The 26,603-nt window shown below is 38.7% G+C and overlaps 1 protein-coding gene across 3 annotated transcripts in view; it reads left to right on the top strand.

Moving 5' to 3' along the window:
* The first annotated feature begins 459 nt into the window (after positions 1–459).
* LOC126180574 (phospholipase ABHD3) overlaps positions 460–26,603 on the top strand; it is an 87,089-nt gene continuing 60,945 nt past the window's right edge. For all 3 annotated transcript variants that reach the window (XR_007536689.1, XR_007536688.1, XM_049924705.1), the window contains exons 1-4: positions 460–951; positions 1,034–1,203; positions 2,809–3,019; positions 16,705–16,817. Coding sequence is in view for 1 of the 3 variants with exons in the window: in XM_049924705.1 (XP_049780662.1) it covers positions 841–951; positions 1,034–1,203; positions 2,809–3,019; positions 16,705–16,817 (605 nt within the window). In the remaining 2 variants the exon portion in view is untranslated. The remainder of the gene's footprint in view (positions 952–1,033; positions 1,204–2,808; positions 3,020–16,704; positions 16,818–26,603) is intronic.

Genomic DNA, 26,603 nt, shown 5'->3' with positions numbered 1-26,603 from the left:
ACGCTGCGTGCCCGTGCATGTCATATCTTCCAAGATTTTCAATTAGTGCTGGTTGTGGTGGTTATGACGAAAACTTTATATATCTACAGAAATATGACATATAACGAGTTTCTTTTTTTTAATGCATTTATTATAGCTTCTATTAGAATTCAAATAACTGTTTCTGCACATTTCCATTTTTGCAATCAGAAACCTGTGTTTTTAGATGATAACATTAATAAGTTTACGAAAAATCAGTTCTGCATATTATTATTTTAATGGTATTTTTTCTGTTCATTTATCACGAATGTAAACAGTCCATTGGAGCCACTTTTCCGAAATCAGTTTTCTTAATACCTATTTTCTTTTTGATGTCGAACCAAGCATTTACATAAATGGCAAAGAGGTGGGATTCTCTCTTTGGAGTCTCCAGTCTGTCGGCTTGACTTTTATATCTTTGGCATGTGTTTCTATTCTCTTTGTCGGATATGTCAAGTAGGGGCGTAACCTGTCCACATTACGCAATTGATGAATCATCGACAAATTCAATGAGTGAAATTAATGAGATGTAATTCGCCATGGAATCGCACAAAGAGCAAAATAATGGTCTGGCACTTTATTCTTGAATCCAAGCATTGAACGGCATGATAACATCAATTTCCCGTCCGAATGTATTAACTGCCAAGGACACCCCATTCACAAAATAATAAAACAGGACGCTTTACACATCGGCGATAGCAGCGACGTTTTATCTAGTTCCACTCAGCCGCTACGCGCGGTGTCAGCAACAGCGCCGTAATATAGTGGAGAGACGATCTACAGACCGGTGTTAGTTGGCGATTGGCGGTCGTAACATTTGATATGGAGTGGGTGCTGACACCGTTGGATATCTTGTCTGTTGTTCCAAGGTGGTATGTGGGCGCCTGCTTTGGGACAGTGTTCTTCTTATATTACTTGCGCGATGCCGTGAAAGTAAGTTTAATGAAAGATATACTAGCGATTTTTCGAATAGAAGTGTAGTTTTAAAACAATTCTGATTTTTTTTTTTTTATAGCTACCAACCATAGCATGTGCTCCCGGCAAGTTCAGACAATTTTTGGAAGATAACGTTCCTATATTGAAGGAAAAATTCTGGCCTACATTATGGTGTTTCGAATCGCGAGCGCAAACTGTTTTGGCTAGCTTACTGCGATCACAACTTCTTCCCGAAATTCTCTACAGAAGGTGAGCCAATATTTCAATTTTTGCGTTGTCACAGCTGATCGTAATTCCATTATATATCATGTCATTAACACCAACAGAGTTCAGGGCTACTTTAAACATTTTGTAACTTATATACTTTATTTAACGCTTTAGCTGTTGGACTGAAGTTACTGTGTAGAATGACCTACATTGTTGCAAAGCGAGACATTGTCTTGGCGTAGGTCCTAAAGACTGACGATTACCCACGGTAAAAGCAGATACGATGTACGTTTCGATACAGTCATAAGAGCGCGCACAGTTTAGAGTGAAGCTAATTTTTTGTAGTGTCATTAGTAAAAATCGCATGGTATAAAATTTTTGAAACTACCGAACCATTGAAGAGATGTTAAGTGGAGTTTTTATCATAAAGTTTGGTGCTTCTTCATGCAAATCATATGTACAAAGACTGAAAGTGACTTTTTATTTACAATTTTTGTGTGTAACTTCGAATTTATTGTATAAATTATACATATGTCATCCATGGTGTGCTCTATCCTATTTCTGACCTGAGTGTGATACTGCCGCCCTCACCAAGCTTAGATCTTGAGTGTGGCAACAAACTGGTCAGTGGTGCAGCCCAACATCTAGGTTTTAAGTTTAAAGGGAAGGGTGTTAGTTGGTGCAGCCAATGAATGTGAATGCTATATAGACTATGTCAGCAGTTTGACATGTAGCACAGAATAACTTTTACATTCACACCATAGTTAATTGCTCTTTGCTGTATTTTATGCATGTGTCATAAAAACAAAACTTAAAGATAAATTCAGATAATATGTGATATATAGTGGACCCATCTCTGATGAGTGTTTTGATACATAGACCTGTTATGCACAAATATCATACATTAACTATGAACAGTGCAAGTGGGTTCACTCTGTAGTCTTAAAAGTCTACAGAGGTTTTATGGCCACTCTCTACAAGACTAGATGCACTAATGATTCAGCTATCATGCTGCCAACTTCAGCCATTAACATCTTGAGGTCTTTCATCTGTTATTGGAAGGATTGTTTCAATGAAGACCACTTGAGCCTGATCCTAACTGATACTTAACATATCATTCATTCCATAGGTATTATAAGTGTCGTGATTGATAAATGGGCATATGTGTGATAAAACATGAAGAAAACGGGCTATTTGTAGATTCAAATCAGTTCATTTAGACTGACTGCTCAGTACATATAAATTTGAAATGGTATCATTGTCGGATCACACACAGAATTAGGTTATTTCAGACGTATTCCTTTTGAGTTCAATAACTCCTCTTTTAGGGTGTCATTAATTTTCATTTAACGACCACCTCCTTTTTCACATAGTAAAAAAATGTGAATTGAATCGTCATTTTGAACTTGTGAATCAAATTCCTTCTGGCTTATTTGTTGAAGAGACTTTAGCGATTGACAGTTTGTATTCTCAAACTTAATTTTTACTTGGTTAGTTTTTACTAGTTACTATAAACACCTTCAGTTTAAGCATTATAATTGTATTTCTTGTTGTCTTGATAAGACACACACCATGAAAAATAAGAATTAATTTAAATAATTTATACACGTCACCATGTTGTATTATTGGGTTTGTTTCTCTTTGCAGAGAAATATTGAGGCTTAGTGATGGTGGACAAGTGGCTTTGGACTGGCTGGAGGATGGCTGTGCCCCTAAGTCACCAATTGTTATTATCCTTCCTGGTTTAACCGGAGCTAGCCAAGCAGATTATGTCAAAACACTTGTTAGAGCTGCAAACAAACTTGGGTTGCGTGTAGTTGTGTTCAATAACCGGGGTCTTGGAGGTATATCACTGAAGGTAGGTTTCAGTTGTATCCACTGATGGGGCACACATTCATATATCAGTTTTACCATCAAGTAAGGCTGTTGCTACCAACAATGTTAGTAAAGAAATATTTTATTTTATAAAAAGAATTGTTGGTGATTGGCATTGAAGAGAATAAATATTTATATGTAAGGCTTTTTTTTATTTTTTTTAGAAAGTAAATGGAAAAACCACATGCACAGACAGGTGTGGCATTGTCAAGGATATCATCTTTATTTGGTGATGTCACTATATAAATTTTTTAAACGAGAATTTAGGTCTTCATTGACTTTCATTTTAATCTTCTTTCTATGACATAAGGTGAAAGTGATCCTTATGTTTCTTGACATTTTTCATTACTTTACCACTTTATTATTATAATTATAGCAAAATTATTTTGGCAACATGTATAATTTTTGTGATTGGATGAATGCCAGTTAAGAAGTAACTTGTTTTAATGGGTCAGTGTAAAGTGCAGAAGAAGCCTTTAATACATAGCTGAGCTAACTCAGGAAATATAAATTGAACAACAATATTAGTTACAAAAGTGGCTGTTAATCACTTTAGGGCTTCAAGGTAGTTGGTAACACTTGCATCTTGGACCAACAAATTAAATTAGGATCAACAAGCTGACTTTAAAGCCATTTGTTTACTGTTCTGTAAAATATAGCACCAGCCACAATGCATTCCCACTGTGTTTGCTTTTGTCAGGCTGAGGATGAGTTATTTGATGTTCCCAAGTAGCTGGAAATTGCCCTGACTACTGTCAAACAATTGGAAGCTGCTAGAAATGTTTTTTTTTTTTTTTTTTTTTTTGCTAAGGCTACCAAGGATCATGTACCATAGTCACAAGAGGTACCTGAAGTACTGTCCTCTCAGATGCTTTCTCCTCTGCATGAAGTACAGGGTTTATCAGTACTTGTCCACTTGGATGTAAGTGCTATGTCAGTAACAGGCCAAGCCCCCCTCACCCCCCTACAGGGGAAACAGGAACCAAGGAGAACTCAGGCTGTCACAGCTGGCCCCCTAACGAAAGAGTTCCATGTGCTGTCTTCCACTGAAACTGAAACTGAGCCAGAGAGACACACATCAGTTGTTGGGAAACAGGCTGTGCCCTGTTTCATGGGGAGATGAGCAGGGAAGGATAGTGGTCTGTTAATCATCGGCAGTTCAGATGTTCAGAGAATAATGGTACCCATTGAGAAAACAAGATACAAATCAGTTGCATATTGTGACACCTTTTTGGAACAGTTGGTGCTTGTTGTCTGGGCTCTGAGGTCATACTTCAGTTATTCCAGTAACACGCAGAGGAGGTTGAGAAGATATTGCTCATAATCTGCATCATTGTTCCCATGTCTTCACAGTTCTGAATCAAGTGGAAGGTTTCCATCAGAGACTCTGAAGATTCGGTTCTAGGCACTAAAGTTTGGAACCGTGCGACCGCTACAGTCGCAGGTTCAAATCCTGCCTCGGGCATGGATGTGTGTGATGTCCTTAGTTTAGATAGGTTTAAGTAGTTCTGAGTTCTAGTGGACTGATGACCTCAGAAGTTAAGTCCCATAGTGCTCAGAGCCATTTGAACCATTTTTGAACTCTGAAGATTCTGTTACTACCTAGGCTGACAGTGTGTACACAAGATTTTTTTTATTTTTTTTTATTTTTTTTTTTTTATTTATTTTTTTTTTTTTATTAGATGACTTTGTGTCCAGTCAAGACAACAATACCTGTAGGATACACTAAAATATCTGTGTAGATGCATTGAAATGTCCCCTGCCATCCCCTCCATCCCCCAGCCCCCTCCCACAGGTGAGAATATTAAAATTCTAGTAGTAAACGATCAAAGCATTCACAATGAAGTGCCATAGTTTAAAGCCATCCTAAAAAGCAGTTGGACTCACATAATACTAGGCAAAGAAAGGCTTTAAAAACCAAATTGATAGCATTGAGATTGCTGAGGAAAATTTAACCATATGTTCAAAGAATTGACTAATGTAAACTGGAGATGGTGTACTTGTTGCAGTAGACAAGGAACTAAAACCCCTTGAGATATAAACTGAAGCTGCACGCAAGATTTTTTGTGCAAAACTCAGTACAAATAGGCTATGTCTATAACGTTATTGTTGGATCCTTTTATTGATCCTCAGATTCACCCCCAGGTGCAAATGGAAGCTTTAGAGAAATACCACGCCAGTAGTACACACGTTCCCCTATCATACAGCAATCACTGAAAAAGGCTTTAGTCATCTATCAATCAATTGGTATGATTATAATTTTGTTAGTGATTGGCATGACAAGTCAGCCTGCAAAACATTACTACATGTCTCCTCTGAAGAACAGATAGTTTGGAACCCATCAAACAGATCTTACCTCACTGAGGATGCCCGTGTTGAAACTACTAAAAGGACAAAGGGCAGCTAAACATATTGAAAGATTTATATGTTCAGCAAGCTAGATAACAAGGCAGAGGTGTCTTATCTTTCTGAGGAACTTGAAACATTTTGATCTGGAGAGGAGCATGTATAAGAACAGTGGCTCAAGTTTAAAACAATAGTTGACCATGTTCTTGAGAGACGTGTATCTCCTAGAAAACTCACAGTGGGAGGGACCCTTTGAAGTATACAGTTACTGTAAAGATAAAGACACTACTGAGTAACAGGTGAAAAACAAAGCCCAGGTCTACAGACAAAAATGTGGTGAATGTCAAATGTTCTTTACAAAGGAAAATCCAGAAGTATTGCCCCAGTTTAATTCTCATACCACAGCAGGTATTAGTGTCAGGTGCTATGAAAAGCAGCTGAAATCATTACAAGTGAACGAAGTTTCAAGACCTGATGGAATTCCTATCAGATTCTATACTGAACTTGCAGCTGAGGTAGCTGCTCTTTTAACAATAATATGCTGTAAATTTCTCAATCAAAAATCATGCCCAGTGCTTGGAAGTAAGCATATATTGCTCTCATCTACAAGATGGATAGCAGAAGTGGTCCGAAAAGCCAATATTTCTGGCATTCATTTGTTTTTGGTGATTGTGACAGAAAAATCCTCAGTGGTTGTAGAATACTGTTAATAAAAGTCATGAGCTGTTTCGCGCCACTAGAAGAGACATCCTCAGCTGAAAAAGATTATTTTTATCACTGAAAGGCAACTGCCTTAGACCCTCTCCACCATCATTTGCATCATATTTTAAACAAACTGCACACTAAAAGCTATAGTCCTTACTTAAAATGAAGGGGATAGCAGAATCACGCTACAAGCAGGAAGGTGATGGAGTGGCAGGAGGCAAGGCAGTACCGACAAAATAAAATGTTGTTGATGAGTCTTAGAGCATATTATGTGCTCAAATGTAATGAGGTAACTTGAACGGAATGACCAACCAGCATAGATTCCAAAATCACCGCTTGTGTTAAAGTGAACTAGCTCTTTTCTGTGATGACATCCTGAAAACATGGATCAAGGCTGTCAGGTAACCGCAGTATTTTCTGACTTCCGAAAATCATTTGAGTTAATACCACACACAAGCCTATTATCAAAAGTATGATCGTATGGAGTGTCAAGAAAAGTTCATGACTGGATTGAAGATGTCTTGGTAGGGATCACAAATCACATTATCTTGGATGAAAAGTCGTACCCAGATGTTGAAGTAACTTCATGTGTGCTCCAAGGAAGTTGGTGGATATTTTTTCTGTTCATGTAGTATATTAATTACCTTGCAGATATTAGTAATAATAATGCCAGATTTTTCTCAGATGATGCAGTTTTATGTGAAGAACTGTTATCTGAAATAAGCGGCACAAATTTCCAGACAGGCCTCAGTAACATTTCAAAGGCTGCAAGGTTTGGAAACTTGATTTAAATGTTTATAGATGTAAAATCATGCACTTCACAAAGCAAGTCAAAGTAGTTTCTTGAGACAAACTCTAAGTGTCACATCTGGAATTAGTCAACTCATACAAATACCTTCATGTAATAATTTGTAGAGGTATAAAATGGAATGATCACATTTGCTCAGTGGTAGGTAAGCAGGTGGCAGACTTCAGTAAATTGGTTGAATATTAGGGAAATGCAGTCTGGAGATTGGATGTTTTGTAAACAAATGAGTCATGCTAGAATATTGCTCAAATGTGTGGGACCCATTCCAAATAGTACTTACGAGGATAACAAACTTGTACAAATAGTCGCAGGTTTGTTTGACCCATGGGAGAGTGTCGTGGAGATGTGGAAAGACTTGAACTGATGAACACTTAATGATGGACACAAACTGTCCCATGAAAGCCAATTTAGTAACTTTTCAAGAACTAACTTTAAGTGATGAATCTAGGAATACAGTAAAAACCCCAATATATTGCTCCCGTAGGGATCCTGAAAACAGGACTAGATTAGTTACATAGTGCACAGAGGTATTTAAGCAATTATTCTTCCTGCACTCCATACTTGAATGGAAAAGCTATAATAGGAAGTACCTTCTGCCATGTATTTAACGGTGGTTGGTAGTGTATGGATGTAGATGTAGACAGAGTTGAATGACAAATCAAGGAATGTTAACGATCATATCTGTAAGCCTGTAGGAGGTATCGTGCAAGAATTGCTTCAGTTCTGCATCAGTTTTCTGTGTATTGGCAAGCTCTGCAAAATAAGTGCAGCACAAGATGCTGCTAATTTGTGGGAGGCAATCTCTGACAAGATTATTTAGTCTGTGAACATGGGGAATATCTATTTTACACGGGGCATATGGAATATCTGTTTTACACGGGGCATAGTTTTAATTATCACTAACACTTGGTTTAAGAATAGTAATAAATTAAGGCATAATTTAATCATTGTGAACACTTGGCATAAGAAAACTCGTGAATGGAGGTTGGTTGTATTCATGGAAGAGAACTGGAGACCCTCGAAGGTTTTTGGATTGATTGTTTAGAGGTAAGACAGAGATTTCAAAATCAGATTTTAATTGTAAGACATTTTCTGGGATTGGTGTGGATTCTGGTCATAATTTGCTCGTTATGAACTGAACTGCAAATTAAAACTGAAGAAATATCCAAGAGATAGGAAATTAAGGAGATGGGAAAATTTGGAGGAACCAGAGGTTGTTGAGTTTCAGGAGGAGCATAAAGGCAACATTGAACTGAAATGAGGGAAAGAGTTGCAATAAAAGACTAATGAGTTACTTTGAGAGATGAAATACAGAAGATAGCCGGAGTTGCTATTGATGAAAAGACAGAACATAATAGAAATCCCTGGACTACATGGGAGATAATTGAATTTAATTGATAAAAGGAGAAAATATAAAAATGCAACTAATGAAGCGACAGCAGGGAATGTGGATGTCTAGAAAAATGATACTCAAAGAAAGTGCAAAATGGCTAAGCAGGAATGGCCATAGGAAAAATACAAGGCTGTAGAAGCATGCATAACTAGGGGAAAGATAGACACCAACTATAGATAAATTAGAGAGACATTTGAAGGAGAGAGATGCAGCTGTACGTATAGCTGCAGCTCAGATGACAAGTCAATACTAAGCTATGGAGGGAAAGTTGAAAGATGGAAGAAATGTGTTGAGGATCTGTGTAAGGAAAAGAACATAATGACAACATCATAGAAGAGAAAGGAGAATTAGGTAAAGATGAGATGGGAGATATGTTACTGCGAGGAGGATTTGACAGCACTGAAAGCTCAAAGTGAAAACAGTACCCCTGGAGCAGATGACATTCCCTCATAATTAGTGGGATACTTGGAAGGGCCAGCCAAGACAAAGTTATTGTAACTGTGTGCAAAATATGAGACAGTTGATATACCATAGGACTTCAGGAACAAAGAAGGCAGGTGCTGACTATAGTAAATACTATCAAACCATCAGTTTAAATCATGGTTGCAAAATACTGACATGAATTGTTTACAGGAGAATGGAAAAGTTGGAAGGAAGCTGATCTCTGGGAAAATCAGTGAGAGTTCTGCAGAAATAAGTTGAAGGACATGAAAGGGAAGTAGTAGTTGAGCAGGGAGCTATGCAGGGTTTTAGCCTTTCGCTAATGTAATTCAGTCTGTCCCCTGAATAAGCAGTAACAAAAATCAAAGATAAATTTGGAATGGGAATTAAATTCGGAGAGAAGAAATAGAAACTCTTGGGTTTGCCGATGAGATGGCAGTGCTGTCAGAGACTTGCTGTACTTCTTTGTATAATTTCTTTATGTCCTGTTAGACCTATTTGATACGGCTCTCACATTCTTGAGCAGTATTCTAAGATAGGTTGCATTTGTACTTTGTAAGCAGTCTCTTTTGTAGACTGATCGCTTTTTCCCTGGTATTTTACAAGTGGTTATAACTCTGCCATCTCATTTACCTATGACTCGGCTTGTTATTGTTCCATTTCATATTCCTACATTTTGTTACACTCATATATTTGTATGATTCCAACTGAGACTTGTTGGTATTGTAGTCACTGGGTGCTACAGCTTTCTTGTTTTGTACAGTGCAAAATTTTGCATTTGTGAACATTAAAGGCAAATTGCCACTATGAAATCGAATCAAGATTCGAATGAATATTTGAGCAGCTTTTTGCAGACAGTGTGTCACTGAAGATAAATGCATCATCCACAAAAAGTCTGAGGTTACTATTAATGTTGTCTGCAAGGTCATTAATATATAACATGAACTGCAAGGGTCCCATCACACTTCCCCGGGGCACACATGAAGTTACTTATACATCTGTCGATGACTCTCCATCTAAGAGAACATGCTATGTGAACTGCACCAAAACTCAACAATCCAGTCACAAATTTTGCTTTACACACGTAACTGTACTTTCGATAATAAGTGTATGTGTCATGCTGAGTCAGATGCCTTTTGAAAATCGAGAAATACTGCATCTCCCTCACTGCCTTAACCTGTGGCTTTCAGGATTTCATGTGAGAAAACTGCAAATGGGTTTCAGTTGATCCATTACTTTGGAATCCTTGCTGATAGGCATGGAGGACATCATTCTGTTCAAGATACGTCATTACATTTGAACTCTGAATGTGTTCTAAGATTCTGCAGCAAATGGATGTCAATAATAGTTCACTCCTGCTGCCCTTCTTGTAGATGATTGTGACCTGTACTTTCTTACAACCACTGAACATGACCTTTTGCTCGAAGTATGTATGATATATTATGGTTAAAAGAGGAGCTAACTTGGCTTAAAGTGTATTACAGAATTTGATAGAAATTCCATGAGGCATTGGGGCTTTGTTCAGTTTTAACTGTTTCAACTGCTCCTCAATGCCACTGACACTAATATCTATTTCACTCACCTTTGCAGTGGTACTAGAATTAAACTGAGGCAGTACTCCAGAATTTTCCTTTGTAAGAGCACATTTGAAAATGGAGTTTAGCATTTTGCAAACCTCAGTTTCAGTTCCCATCTTGTCTGTGAATGTCTGTACACTGACATGTGAGCCACTAAGAACGTTTACATATGAACAGGATTTATGAGATTTTTTGATAATATACTGCTACAGTAGATTTTGAAGTCTTCATGCATTGCCCTCTTGACAACCAAACATGTTTCCTTCAGCATCTCCCTGTCTAAAACTGCATTCTTTGTTTTATATATAATATGCAGTAGTCTCCTTTCTTTATAATGACTGCATCCCATGGAGGGTCCCTCCATCATTAACTGACTTTCTAGGTGCAGGTCTATTGATAGCATAATTAACTAATATTTTAAACTTGAGTCATAGTTCTTCTACATGCTTCTGTCAGAGCTAAATGTTTCAAGTTCCTCACTGAGATATAATGCCACTGCCTCTTTATGTAGTTTGCTGAACATATAAATCTTCCAGCTTGTTTTAATTTCCTTTGCACTTTGGTAATCATTGTTGTAACAACCACTCATGGTCACTGATAATAGTTTCAGCGTAGCCATCCTCAGTGCCGTCAAGTCTGTTTCCTGTCATTAGATCTAACATATTTCCATTGTGAGTGGTGTTTCAAAGTATGTATTCTAGGTAGTTTTCAAAGAAGCCGTTAGTATTGCCTTCTCACATAAAGGAGTGGTGGTGTGTTGGGGCTTATGGGCGCTCAACATCGAGGTCATCAGCGCCCCACATAAAGGAAACCAGGGAACCCCTTGATCAGGCTCTGAAGACAAGTAGTAGTCAACTAACAAACCTGTCATCCTCAGTTGCTCATCATTGGATGTCGTATGGAGGCGCATGGGATCAGCGCACCACACTCCCACCCATTGTCCATGTTCTGACCTTGGAATTGCTACCTCTCAATCAGGTAGCTCCTCAGTTGGCACCACAAGTCAGACTGCTCCCTGGTGCACTTCTCCCACCAGGGAAAAATCCCTAGTAGCATTGGGAATTGAACCCCACACGAGGGTCTGTCGTGTTGACCACTCGGCTACAGAGGCAGACCTCTCTCATATAAGAAACAGTAATTCTTCAAATTGATTGATGGGTGGATAAAGTCTCCTCCATTGATCACAACAGTATGATGGTAACAGAAGTATGTTAGAGGAACTCGTGCGTTAGTGAATTGAAGTTGTCTTCTAAAAGTTTTCAGTCACAACTGGGGATGTGTCTGGTGGTTGATAAAAGGATCCAATTGTAAGTTAATGCTCACTCTTGATACTGGGTTGTGCTCAGTCTGGCTTGTAACTTCTGTCTCAGGGGATTTGAGCTTCTCGAAGACACTTCAAAAGTCTTTCATTCAACTGCATTAGATGTCAATAATCCTTCATTCTAAGATTATACACTGCCCATTTCATGATATTTTAAATGCATTTGAAGTTGAAAAATTTATCTAATTTACAATTAGGCCGTTGAATTGGCATTGTTTCCAAAATTTCAGATGGCACTTGACATTAGCATTGCCAGTTAAAATCGGTGGTAACCCGCAAGAAGACAACCAAAATTATTTGTTGTAGGCTGAGTAACTGAGCTCTGCAAGTCACTTTTGAAGAACAGTGCCGCAAAACCAGTGAAAACAACAAGAAGCAACATGTAGTGCCCACGACTATGCCTGCAGCAGGAAGGTCGACCTTTCTGCTACAGGCATAGTCAGGTCACAAAATGTGGCTTCTTATTGTTTTCACCAGATCTGCAGCACTGGTCTACAAACACAACTCTAAGAGTTCACTTACATGGCCTACAACTACTAATTTTGGTTTTCTTTTTCTGGGTTACTTAGCATCGATTTTAACTGTCCATGCTCATGTCAAATGCCATCCAAACATTGGGATGCCTAATGTTAAATTAGCTATATTTTTCACCTGAAGGTATAATTACAATATCACAAAACCAGTCATGTGTAATCTCAGAATAAAGGATTATCAACAGGTAATGTTGTTTCCAGAAGTTTTTTAGAAGATTTTCACAATTTTTTAAAGAACATTTTTAATGTGTATCAACTATGCTGTGGATGCCTGCGTACAACCCTTCCACTAGATTCAGAACCAGGGGGCCACAATCAGTTCTGGAAGCAAGAGTGCAGACTGTGTGCTTTGTTGAAACTCCATGAGCAAGGCTAGGCTTTTCTTCTTACCACTGGAATGATCCAACTGTGACATCAGAGCCCAGACAGTTGACAACCTTTTTTACAGTGTCTGCCACAATCCATAGTTGGTTACATCCTGTTACCTCAATGGCAGCTGGAACACACTCTTTGACTGTTTGAATGGGGCCACCAGGTATACACACTGAGCGCACAATGTGTTCCTTTCTGTCCCTTGCTGCCATTTCTCTAAGAGGTTCCATTATTTACAGGATGTTTAAGCTGTAGACAATAAATAGACCCCTACCCTCTAGCTTTTGCCTCCCCTTGACATGGAAGTTAACATGTTCCCCATCAGGTGAAGTGATTCTCAGTTTCAGTGGAAGGCAGCACCTCAGATTCGTTGACCTGAGGGGAATGGGTTTAACACCTAGCGTTCTCCCCGGTCCCTGTCTCCAATGCGTAGGGCACCAGAGACCTACCATTGGCATGCAAGTCAAAGGCACACCTTCCTGTATTTGCTATATAGGCAGCATCCACAGTACTTGAGGTACCTATGCTACCTCTCATACATGATTCTTGGTAACCGTCCCAACGTATCCTTTCTTAGAAGCGTACAAATGCTTGAAAGTAGTCCAGAAAATTTCCAGCTGTTTACAAACGTAGACTAACTCATCCCATGCCCGAGAACAGCATATACAGTGGGACTGCATTGTGTATGGTGCAATATTTTACAGAACAGAAAACTAAGGTTGCTGATTCTATTTGAATACATGGTCCTATATGCTACTAACATCACCAGTTGCCTATAAGGACTGAAGTGATTAACAACGGAAAAGAGATATTTTATGACAATAGAAAAATTTGGTGTAAAATTTGCTAATTTCCTGACCATTTCACAGGTTATAGTCATTAACAAACTTGAAAATAGCATTAATATACAAAAAATGCAGAAAGTGTACCCCGTTAAAAGAAATCTGAATAAACCCTGATATGTTAGTTATAATATATGCTATGGTAACTGTGTATCACAAAGTCTCTTTTACTAAGAAATATGCTATGCACAACACTCATAACTCTCAAAAATTCTCAGAAATGTATGTTTATTTGTATAGATATTCACTGAAATTTTGAGAGAAAGATTTTTTTGTACAGAGAGACTACTACTAAAACTGTACAAATGTATGGATAAAAAATCTACCCAGCAAGTGGTGGCAAGGAAACATGCACACAAAATGTTTTAACTTTTATAAGCTTTCAGAGCCAGTGGCTCCTTCTGGCAGAAGAGTTGAAAGGGAAGGAAGAAGGATGAAGGAAAAGGACTGGAAAGGTTCAGGGAAAGTGGTATAGTTCTGAAAAGTCACCCAGAACCCCAGTTCAGGAGAGTAAAGCACCAGTCTTTCCTTCTCATCCCGTCTGGTTAGTCTCCCCTGACCCAGTATTCTGGGTGACTTTTCTGAACTGTATCCCTTTCCTAAACCTCTAGAGTCTTCCCTCCCCCCTCTTCCATCCCTTCAACTCTTGTGCAAGGAGGAGGAGCCACTGGCTTCGAAAGCCTGTAAAAGTTAAATAAACCCTTTTGTATGTCATGTTCCCCTGCCAGTGCTTGGTGAGTAGATTTTTTTTTAATCAATCTGTTTACAATCAATCTGTTTATTTTGTCAATAACTGAATATTTTCATTGTTATCAAACTGTACAAAAGCACACGAACTCGGCAGCATTGATAATCTTGAAGATATACTTTAGATGTACACTGTACAATTAAATTAGGGAACAACTGTTCACAAATAAGGACAATGTGGCCAAAATTTTCTAAAAAACAAAAATTAAATTTAGAATTGATGACATAATATGAAGTTCTTGCAGTACTAGCAAATGTTTGAAAAAGCACACTATATAATCAGGACTTACACAAGGTTTTACACAATAAAATATTATGCAAAAGCGATACAAACAGTAAAATATTAAAATCTTAGGATTTCGATTTAAGCTACCTGGCACATGCAGTCTCTCACAAAAGACAATTTGGATTTTTTGCTTAGTTGAATGTGAGACAACTTCTACTCTAACGTGCCAAAGATGAACAATGCACCATTAATTTATCACGGTAAAAAATGCAAATATTGTGGACCACCAACAAAGCATGTCTTCTGTGTGGGGTCCTAACAGTGCAGCTCCATTGTGATGTATCCACTGGAAAGCCTCAACTGTTCCCTTTAACCGAATTTCGATGTCATACCTTTGGCAGCCTGCATAATCATATTAATCATATTCACTCTAATGGTAGAGAATCAACACATTTGGTCACTGAGCATTTTGTGCTGCCTGGTGTTCAGAATGTCCGACATGAGGGCCCATGCAGGCTTTGCCTGTCAACACAAAGTAGTGCACCACATACATGTGCATGTAGGCAATTTTCCAAATACTATTATGGGTTTTGCTCATGTATTCGTAGATATATTCGGTGCACTGCCACCCTCTGATGGGAAGTTCCTATATTCCTATTATTTTATTGACAATGACAGACCATGTCACATGCTGGTCAGAAATGATGCCAGTTGCAGACATTACAGTAGAGACACTGTCCGTACCTTTTATGTCAAATTGGTTTTCTCACTTCAGCTACCATGGTCGGTAGTTTGATTCAGAGGTATTTCTCGAGTTTTGTGGTACCAACCATCATTGTACCACAAGCGACAATCAAGCCATGGCATGATTCAGCAATGTCATTGTACACTTGTGACTGCTTGAAGGTGCTGTATGACTCATTGGACAACTGTACTTCAGATGGTTCTGTTTGCCTTTGTGCAATGTATAAAGTCAGTTTCTGTGCTTTTGCAGCTGAACTGATTTTGTGATGAGCCACTGTGCTTGTCTGGTGAATTTGTCAATGTGATTGCCACACAGCCATTGATGTTAACCTGTCAGATTTTGTTGCACATCTGCATGTCCATATTGCTTACATTTGGTCTTAACTGATCTCCAGACATAGTTCCACACTTATATTCATTCATCAGGACTTGCAAAATTGTGCCCTTTGTAGTGTTTTGAGCAGATGGTGTCTAACCAGCATTTTAGCCACCATATATTGACTCTCACCAGATAGTGAAAAGAAGAGACAGAGCACAGTGTTATTACATGACAAGACCACAACATTATGTTTAAACAAGGTCAAACCAGCATATGTATTTCCTGATACGGTCAGCCTTGTGCCCCTACCTGCTAACAGGACAGTCGTCACCAGGATCCAGTTGTGAAACCACCTCTGACTAATGCACTTGTTTCTGGTCAGTATGTTCATTTCCTGGCAAAATTTTGGGATGACACTCTAGTTTCCCCTGATGGGCTGTTGTAGTACCGTTGAAAACTAATTGCTATTTCATACAGTGTTTGAACGAACCTTGCTGCCAGAGAAGTTGAGAGATTCTGTATCAAAATTGGTATCATGCTCAGTGAAATACAGACTTTTCTGTAGTGAACAATTGAGGTTTGTGGTAAAAAATGTAAGTGATTACAGTTCTAAAAATCTGTACTGCAAGCTTTAAAGTAGACAATGTGCCTGTTACGAGCTTAACTCTTAGCAAAAATAATCGTTACATATATTAACTGTGTGCAAAACAGTGTGGAAACAGTGTTTGTAACAAATTTGGAATATTATTCTATTAATTTAATAAATGTAGTTGGTCAAGAATTCTGCATAATTTTGCATGCACTGTAGAGCATATTCACACAGCTTTTCTCATAGTCACCTGACACTGATGATTGTTTCTGTTGCCAAATGTTGCACAGATAGGTATGATGACCACATAACAATAAAGTTCAATGTGGCCCAAGTACAGGTAATGTATCAAATCTATGTAAACGCTCAGATATTTATTCTCCATTTCCATAAATAACCAGACAAAATGTAGTTTTGTGTAGATGTAATTAAAGATATTTAGCAAGTATCATGATTCTGGATTTCCAAGATTAGAGCTATTTATACAATAGATTCCTTATTTGTCAAGGGAAAATAAGGGAATGATGGTTGCTATAAAATCTGCTTAAATATTGCCTCTTGGCCATACAATCTAACTGTTATTCTAATCACTGGACAAGAGTTCTTGAAATAGTCAAGTGTTTGCTTTCAGTTCCCCGAATCATGAATATATAGTCTGAACTTTTAAAAATTCTCTCATAATCCAGTTATGTTTGTATCTTCCAGACACCTCGAACATACTGTGCTGCGAACTGTGAAGATCTGTCAGCTGTTATTCATCATGTGCAGACTCTCAATCCAAATGTTCCTTTAGCAGCAACGGGTATATCAATGGGCGGGTAAGAGCAGTGTCTTCAAATTCTCATAGCAAAAAAATGTACATAGATAATACGGCAATTTCTTAAATCTGTAGCTCTGCGTATACTACTGGAGGTGATTTTTATTCATGTGAAATAATCGTCCAGTTGTCCAAGTATTGAAATGTAGGATTAAATTCAAGAGGAACTTGGTTTATGTATTAACCCACCTGTTAAATAAATTTTTAAGTGTCTCTAAATTCACCCTCGATTTCTGCTGACATGTTTTTTCTTAGCCACTAGAAATCAGTTCACATGTCATTTGTTGGTGATTTGTATGAGTGAGTGATTTTGTATAATGAATGATTGAGCATTGGATATAAAACTTACGGAAAAGAATATCAGGTATGAAACTCAAAGAGAAATAAAGAAAACATCAACATAATGTGTATCACAGAAGGTGGTGGCAGCGGCGGTGGTGGCAGTGGCAGATGTCCTCGTCATCTTGTTGGTATTAGACAGTCATGTTCATACAGCTTCAAATAAAAATATGGAGTTTTTTTGCAAATTGACTGTAGATATAGACCCAATTTTACAGATAAAACCAAAGTATACAAAAAGTTAAACAGGCATGCAAAACTAAAGGTATACTATATAAAATGTCAGTGCTCATTTTGTAAATGAATTAGCTAACACACCGCACCAGGACCGCAAGTTTTCTACACTAGCATCTATACTCTGCAAGCCACTTTTCAGTGTGTGGCAGAGGGTACTTTAGGTACCAATGTAACTTCCCCCATTTCCTGTTCCAGTTGCTATGGTTTGCAGGAAGAACAAACAATTGCTGATGAGCCTCCGTGTGGTCTCAAATGTCTCTAATTTTTATCTTTATGGTCTTTCCACAAGATATACATAGGAGGAACCAATGTATTGATTCATTCATTAAGAAAATACTCTCTTTGAACTTAACAGTAGACCACACCATGATGCAGGATACTCGTCTTGCAGTGTCTGCCCATGGAGGCAGTCAGGTACTCATGAACGTGGAATGAAACATGCTGCTCTTCTTTGGATCTTCTCTCTTGCCTTTATTAATCCTATCTGGTGTGGATACTAGAGTGGTGAGCAATATTTACATATTGGTCAAATTGATGTTTTATATGCTTCTATGCTGCTTCATTCATTGATTGACTACATTTCCTGAGGACTCTTCCATAGAATGTCAGTCTGGCATCTGCCTGACCAAGGATAAATTTTTTGTGGTTGTTCCACTTCAAATCATTCTGTATGCACACTCTTAGATACATTTTGAAAGTAACTGCTTCCATTGATTGTAGAACAATCATGTAATCATACAGTGAAGGGTCTTGCAGTCTGTGTATTCATAAAATGTTACATTTGTTTTTGTTGGAAGGGGGGGGGGGTGTTAACTGTCAAAAATGGTTCAAATGGCTCTAAGCACTATGGGACTTAACATCTGAGGTCGTCAGTCCCCTAGACTTAGAACTACTTAAACCTAACTAAGCTAAGGACATCACACACAACCATGCCCGAGGCAGGATTTGAACCTGCGACCGTAGCAGTTCCTCCTGCATTTCGCTACTATTTTCTAGCATTTCAACTTCTGTGTATACAACAGCATCATCCATGGATAGCCTCATGGAACATCTGATCCTTTTACTCCTGAAGACTTCTTGCCGTTCAGGAAGACATGCTGTGTTCTGTTCGCTAGAAAACTCTTCAATCCAATCATGTTGCTGATCTGATATTCTGTATACTTTTATTGTGTACATTTGGTGGCTTGTAGAACTGTATTGAACATCTTCCAGAAGTCAAAGAACATGTCATCTATCTGGGTGTTGTTATCTACAGCTTTCTCAATCTTGTGGATGAACAGAGTGAGCTGGGTTTCACAAAGTCATTGTTTCTAGAACCTATGTTGGTTTCTCCAGAAGACATTTTCTGTCTCCAAAAGCACTATAATATGTGAGCATAAAACGTGTTTCAAAATTCTACAACAGATTGATGTCAGATATAGGCTTATTGTTTTGTGCATCTGTTCGACAACCCATCTTTAAAATGAGAATGGTGCAGTGGTTAGCACAATGGACTCACATTCAGGAGGATGATGGTTCAATCCCGCATCTGGCCATCCTGATTTAGGTTTTCTGCGGTTTCCCTAAATCGCTTCAGGCAAATGCCAGGATGGTTCCTTTGAAAGGGCATGGCTGACTTCCTTCCCCATCCTTCCCTAATCCGATGAGACAGATGATCTCGCTGTTTGGTCTCCTCCTCCACATCAACACAACCCCAACTACGAACTCTTCACTTCTCTGGAGATGGGTACACTGCTGCTAGAAGAGGGCAAGTTCTTTCACATACTCTGTGTAGAATCGAATTGGTATCCTTTCAGCTCTAAAAGCCTTTTCTTTTTTGAGCAATTTAAGTGGTGTTTCTATCCCTTCATAACTTAGTTCGGCATCAGTTGTTTTGTCATATCTGTGACTATTTAAAGGAGGAAATACAGTGCACTCTACCTATGTGCAACAGTTTTAGAAAAATACATGTAGTATTTTGGCCTTTTCTGTGTCATTCTACGTTTCAATGCCATGATGGTTACACAGAGAGTCTGGACTGATGGCTTTGATCCATTTACTAAGTTAGCATAAGGCAATAAAGGTTTTTTGGGATTTTCTGTGAAGTTGGTATACAGAATTTCACTTTCAAGTTCATTGAACTTTCGTGTTTAGTCCTCCTTACACTAATTTTGGCTGTGTTTAGTTTTTGTTTGTCTATGGTGTTTTTTGGTTACATTTAAATTTGTGATTAAGCTCTCTTTGCTTTTGTAGTAGCTATATAACATAATTGGCAAAACACAGTGGGTCTTTCCCATTCCTCACAATGTGCATGCCACACATATTCTGTTACACAGGTAACCTCTTCCTGCGCATTGCACATGCTTTACCTGTTAAGTGGGTTCTACATTTCTCGAATTGATAGTGGAGGTTGAAAAATTTGCATCTAATATGATCATACAATTATCTGAGTCTCTGATTTAGACCTTCCACTCCGCTCAAAACCAAAGGATCATGACTGCTTCTGGGAACAATGCTATAACACAATAACTGTGCTTCTACTCCATGGACAAGGCTAGCTGCCTGCATCAAATCCACCACTTGCTTGTAGGAGTTGAAGATGGCTTCTGAACCCAGCATGAGGCGCAATTTGCAGCTGGGTGCATTTTTGGCAGTGCCTCCTCCACATCTTGAACAAGACCCCCTGGCAAGCAGGGTGGATACCAGCCTTCTTTCCTGACCTGCCCACTATTTCCCTGAGGGACTCCATCACCCACCTAAAATTGGAGTTCTCAGTGACAAGCAATTCCACCCTCTATGTTTGTAAAGACCTCTCAGGAAGATTGTTAACACTGCTTCTGGGATGAAGAGATATGCCAGTCCCCGGCTCAAATCTGTCTGGTGGATTAATGATGAGGGGTCATTGTGACAGCCAGCCTGGATGTGATTTTTAGATGGTTTCCCACATCCCACAAAGTGAATACTAGACTGGTTCCCATGTTCCACCTCAGACATTCTTGCACATATAATTTACTTTATACACAGACAGATTGAGTACACTGCTTCGATCCTGGGGATCAATGGGAGACTTATGGCCTTTGATGCTTGGTCTCCTTAAACACGTACTCACCAGCACTTGCTTACTGTCCTCTTTGTTTTTTATGCTGTCTGAAAGTTGATTGTGAAAAAGTGACCACTGTTCACCAAATCGTCTCCGTTATATGAAGACTTCTTCTTGCAAGTTATAAACATTCCTGCATCTTGTGTTGTAATTGTGTGTATCCCAGTTCAACAAAGCAATACAGTCTATTTTAACATATATGGGCAAGAACAGTTTATACATTTAGTTCTCTGAATGATTTTTTGCAGGCTTGTTTTGTCGGTAAATTAGCCATGTACCTAACTACATTTCTTCTATAGTTTCACCAATTTTAGAATATTAGTATCTACAACATATCCCCTTATTAGAATGCGATATGATAGGTGTTGGTAGATCAAGCCATAGTACATCATCTCTAGTGCACCTGCATTTACAACTTTTGACATTTCCCTTATTAGGAATGCACTAGGACTTAACTTATTAGCAGATTTTATTTTTATGGTTCTCCCTAATAATGAACCTGTCGACAATACCACCCCAGTATTTATTACAGTGCACACCACCTAAAAGTGCGTCCCCAACCTCAAGAGTGACATCATTTGATTTAGCTGTTTTGTTTGTATTAAACTGCAAGTATGTTTTTAGGTTTTATAATTAAGTTGGTATGACTGAATCATGTTTTGGAAGAGTTGTGTTTAGAGAAACTCTCTCTTCCAGCTCTTCTCTTGAATTTGTATGCATATGTAACTTCATTGTCACTAACTGCTACAGATATATCATTTGCATATATTATAAATTCTGTGCAGCGCGTTCCTGGTGTAATGGACTGTTGTAGAACTCCTTGTTCCTATAAGATTGGCATAATGGAAACTGCTGAAAATCACATTAAATTTTCTGTTTATTGACATATTTCTTTATACACCCAAAAGTCCTCTATAAAAGAACGCCTGTATAGAATGCAAATGAGAAACATCCTTGCTTTTGTCACTTTCTCTAAAGCCTCTGTTAGTACCCTTGTGGCTTGCCTACTTTTACCCCGTAAACTTAATTTCCTCTACCTGCTATAATGTAATGGTTTCCTTTCTTCATTGATGCTTCACAGTTTTTAAGCACTTATCATAAATTGAGCCTCTTTTGTTGTTGCTGCTGTTGTGGTATTCTTTGTTACTAACACCATTCTGGTCACTAATTGTATAGTGGCCCTCCTGTCCTATTAACCAGTTTGATTATTGACGGGTGTTAGACCACTCAAGGCAAACCAACAACAACCATAATCAGAGAGTTAAGAAAAGATTACTTGAAGTAAAAGCTGATATTAGGAAACCACTGCTGCAAAAATATACATTATTTATTAATTTTTTTAATGGGACAAGGAGGTAAACTCATTGACTGGTACATTTGAAAGTGTTTAGCAAGCATGAAAGATTAGATGTTAATTACTCTGGAGTTGGCACCTCCAATGAAAAGATGCAGTTCTCTCCTTATCATGCCAGCAGACAGCATCATCCTCTTTGCTAAGGACATACATGTCAGGCAATGGGCTGCTGGCCACTAAGTGACTTGATGCTAATGTATTGCGATTAATAGGTGAGGATGCATGTAGACATTTCATGTGATTGTGATGGCAGACTGGACACATTAGTGATGTAGGATGTTGAACATTTTGTACATATCTTCTTGTGTGTGCATCATGTTTTAATTTTTCATGCTCCTCTCTTCTGTTCCTTTGAAGATATATTTTGTGCCACTAGTTGGAATCAGTAAGTTTTTCTGCTAATAATAAATGCTGTGATTGACCACTGGAATTTATTGCTTCCTCCCAGTTTATTGGCAATTCCCTTCTGTCTCCACTGTTTGTTATATTTCATCTGTGTGAAAAAAGTCTGTTTGCATATTTTGGGTCCACAGTAGAATTTTCATGAAAAGTTCAGGATAAAATGAAACATGCGTTTGGTATTAGTAATTTAATTATCTGTGTAATACAGTAGTTATCCAGAATAGATAAATCACAGGTTCGGACTGTTGCAGTATGCCCAATGATCCAGTTACGTAATCACTTTGTGGCATTTTTTCATTTCATTTTCGACACGGCCCTAGCTCTCGCATTCACTCGGGACTGGACTTTTTAAGCTCTTTGGATTCTGTTTGATGTAAGCATTCCTTTGACTTGATTTTTCTATAATTTGGAGCTTATTTACCAGTTAACTGGGACAATATCTTTAATCATGTTGTAATTTTCAATTTAATACCAGATTTTCACTTATATTTTGGCAAATATTATTATTGTCTTACTTTGGGTCCCAGTAGTGCTCCACAACTTCTTTACAATGACACATGAATCAATGTCCTGACTACAATCATTTCCATACTATACCAATTTATAAATTTATACGAAGCTAATTTATAACAATAATGAAAATTCCTGGATGGAACAGTACGCAAAATAAAGGAAAGGGAATCACATGTAGTGGATTGATGCGTGGAGCACAGAAAATAGAATTCACACTAGCTTTTGAGCCCTACCTCTTTTTCATATCACGACCATGGCAATGTGCATTTGGGTGTCTGTGTGATTGTGTGTGTGTGCATGCATGTACTGTTGTTAAAAAAAGAGCTAGTGTGAATGCTGTTTTCTGCTATGGGTTTCTGTGCTCCATGCACTGATCCACTATAGGTGAGTGGTTGCCTTTCCTGTATTTTTTGTAATTAATAAAAATCACACACAAGTGCCTAAACTGGTACAATGACATCACAGACAAATCAAATTCTGTGCAACAAACACGGACAAACATGGGCTACCTGTTGTGGGTTCAGCCATTGTTTCTGCATTAGTAGCCTTGTAGTTATTAGCAAAGTATTGTAAGAGGATAAGGAATGCATCCGACTGGCATTGACTCCATAAAGTTGTGAATATGGGCTATTATTTTGTGTCTGCATTGATGGTGACAATTGTAAGGGGACAAAAATGCACCAGGTGCTGTGACTGTCTTTGGCTACGTAACCCCTTCTGAAATTCAGCAGGTGTCAAGGGAGAAATGTTGGCAGACACAAAATTTATGGTTGCATTGTGAAAGGATTTGTGGAATAAAAGTGTCACTATACTTGCAAGCATTTTAATTCTATTGTATATTGAATTGAAATGGGTGTACTTATTAAGGCAGAGCATCTGTTAATATACATCTTATTAGTTGATTAATATGTAAACTAAAGGAAAGGCAACCACTCACACACAGTTGACTGATGTGTGGTGCATAGGAATACTCAACAAAATATAGTATTTACACTAGCTTTGAGGACTTGCTCTTTCTCTAGCAAAAGTGAACACATGACCACACAGACATCCAAATGTTTGCATCAGGGGCCATGGCAAAGTTGACTGTTGATCGGTAGAATACTTGGGACCTGCAATCAGTCTACAAAGGAGATTGCGTGCAAATCACTTGTGCAACCAGTTCTAGGATATTGCTTAAGTGTGTGGAACGCATACCAAATAGGACTAACAGGGGATATTGAATGTATACCGAGAAGGGCAGCATAAATGGTCACAGGTTTGTTTGATTCATGGGAGAGTGTCACAGAGATGCTGAAGGAACTGAACTGGGAGACTGTAGGAGATAGATGTAAACTATCCTGAGAAAGTCTGTTAATAAAGTTTCAAGAACCAGCTTTAAATGCTAACTCTTAGGAATATACTATGAGCCCCTACATGTCACTCACATAGGGATCGTGAGGATAAGATTACAATAATTCTGCATGCACAGAGACATTCAAAGAATCATTCTTCTTGTGCTCCACACATGAATGGAATGGGAAGAAACCATGATAACTAGTAGAGTGGGATGTACCCTCTGCCATGCATTTCATGGTGATTTGCAGAGTACATATGTAGATTATTGAGGATAGTTGCCTGAGCAGATGGAGATGGGGTGGGGGTAAGGAAGGATGTACTAGTGAAGGAAGGAGTACTAAGATGGTGTGAGGCAGGTATTTAAACAAACAAATCAATGGCTGCACAACAAGATTGCTGGAGCATGTAGTAGGTAGAGACAGGGAGGGGGGGGGGGGATGGGGTGGAGGATACAAGGGTGGAGATGAAGTGGGAGGTAGGGAAGGAAAAGAGAAAGGGAAGGGGTGGAAAAGTGGGGAGAAAGAATATGCCTGCATGGAGAGGAGGGGGGAGGGGAAGAGCGGTAGAAAAAGGCATTACACAATCTGGATGGTGAAGGATTGGTGGGGACAAAAGAGTGAAGGGAAAAGGTTAGGTGACGCAGTGGGAAACATGTTAGCAGAAGGTTGTGCCAGAGGGACTGCAAGAGTGTTGTATATGCTGGAGAGACAATTTCCACCTGCATAGTTCAGAAGAACTTGTGCTGGAAGAGAGTACTCATGTTGCTCACACAGTGAAGCAGCTGTTGAACTCATTTGTATTGTGGTTCATAGCATGCTTGGCGACTGAATGGTCAAGTTTCTAGTTTTCCACTGTTTGGCCGTGGTCATTCATGTGAGTAGACAGTTGATTGCTTGTCAAGCATGCATAAAATGCTGCACAGTAGTTGCAGCATAGCTACTATATAATGTGGCTGTTTTCACATGTGGCCCTGCCTTTTAAAGGGTAGGAAATGTCTGTGACTGGACTGTTATAGAGATGGTGGATGTGTATGAGACTGGTTTTGCACATGGTTTGACCACAAGAGAATGAGTCACGGGGTGCAGGACTGGAGTAGGGGTGGACAACTCTGTAAATTGGGTGGGCAGTGGAAAAGTACTTTATATGATGCTGGTAGGATATCCCTTACCTTGAGTCATGACAAGAGGTAGCTGAAGTCCTGGTGAAGGAAGTGGTAGAGCATCTTAAGGTCGGGGTGATATAAGGTGACCAGTGGAGTGCTGATAGGTGGCTGGTTAACAGGTTTATTGGATAGAAGAAGCAATGGCATGGAAGATCAGTTTGTAGAAGAGATGACTCAGATACTGTCTGTGAATAATGACTGTGGCAAGGTTATCAATATATTTCAAAATGTCAGAGGATTACATACATATATCTTTTTTATTCTCATCCTGTTTTTTCAACCTGAGGGTGAAGTTAATCTGTAATTGGTTGATAGGATTATAGAATAAAAGGTGTAGTCTGATATTACAAAACTGTCGTACTCAGCTATCATTAAACTTGCTATAAATTGAATGATATTTAACCCTTTGACTGTCATATGCAAGGCTTGGTGGCCATGTCTCAAGTGCTACTTCATCACATTTCTCACCATGCATTGAGTTCTTTGTTCTTCCAAAGTGCTTGCCACTTTTTGGCTTTGTGTTTTGTTCTGAGTTTGGAACTGATACTGGGAGTAAGAAGTATCTATTTACACTATTTATTTACTGGAGTGTATAACAACACTGCAGCAGAATATGAAGATGTAGAATTGACAGAAATCACAAGCTGTATTTTGAAACATCGTCCATTATACTTATGACAAACTACAAACTGTTGTAAAATGCTGCTGAAGGTGCTGTCATCGAACTGACAATGAATCCCTGTACTGTATGCTGAACCGGCATCTGTTGGATTTATGTTGTTGTTGTTGTTGTTGTTGTTGTTGTTGTGGTGGTGGTCTTCAGTCCTGAGACTGGTTTGATGTAGCTCTCCATGCTACTCTATCCTGTGCAAGCTTCATCATCTTCCAGTACCTACTGCAACCTACATCCTTCTGAATCTGCTTAGTGTATTCATCTCTTGGTCTCCCTCTATCATTTTTAACCTCCACGCTGCCCTCCAATACTAAACTGGTGATCCCCTGATGCCTCAGAACATGTCCTACCAACCGATCCCTTCTTCTAGTCAAGTTGTGCCACAAACTTCTCTTCTCCCCAAACCTATTCAATACTTCCTCATTAGCTATGTGATCTACCCATCTAATCTTCAGCATTCTTCTGTAGCACCACATTTCGAAAGCTTCTATTCTCTTCTTTTCCAAACTATTTATCGTCCACGTTTCACTTCCATACATGGCTACACTCCATACAAATACTTTCAGAAACAACTTCCTGACACTTAAACCTATACTCGATGTTAACAAATTTCTCTTCTTCAGAAATGCTTTCCTTGCCATTGCCAGTCTACATTTTATATCCTCTCAACTTCGACCATCATCAGTTATT

This window comes from Schistocerca cancellata, chromosome 1 (assembly GCF_023864275.1).
Source record: "Schistocerca cancellata isolate TAMUIC-IGC-003103 chromosome 1, iqSchCanc2.1, whole genome shotgun sequence".
NCBI lineage: Eukaryota > Metazoa > Arthropoda > Insecta > Orthoptera > Acrididae > Schistocerca > Schistocerca cancellata.
The sequence above is the reverse complement of the archived record's forward strand: the minus strand, read 5'-3'. Positions and strand labels throughout refer to the sequence as shown.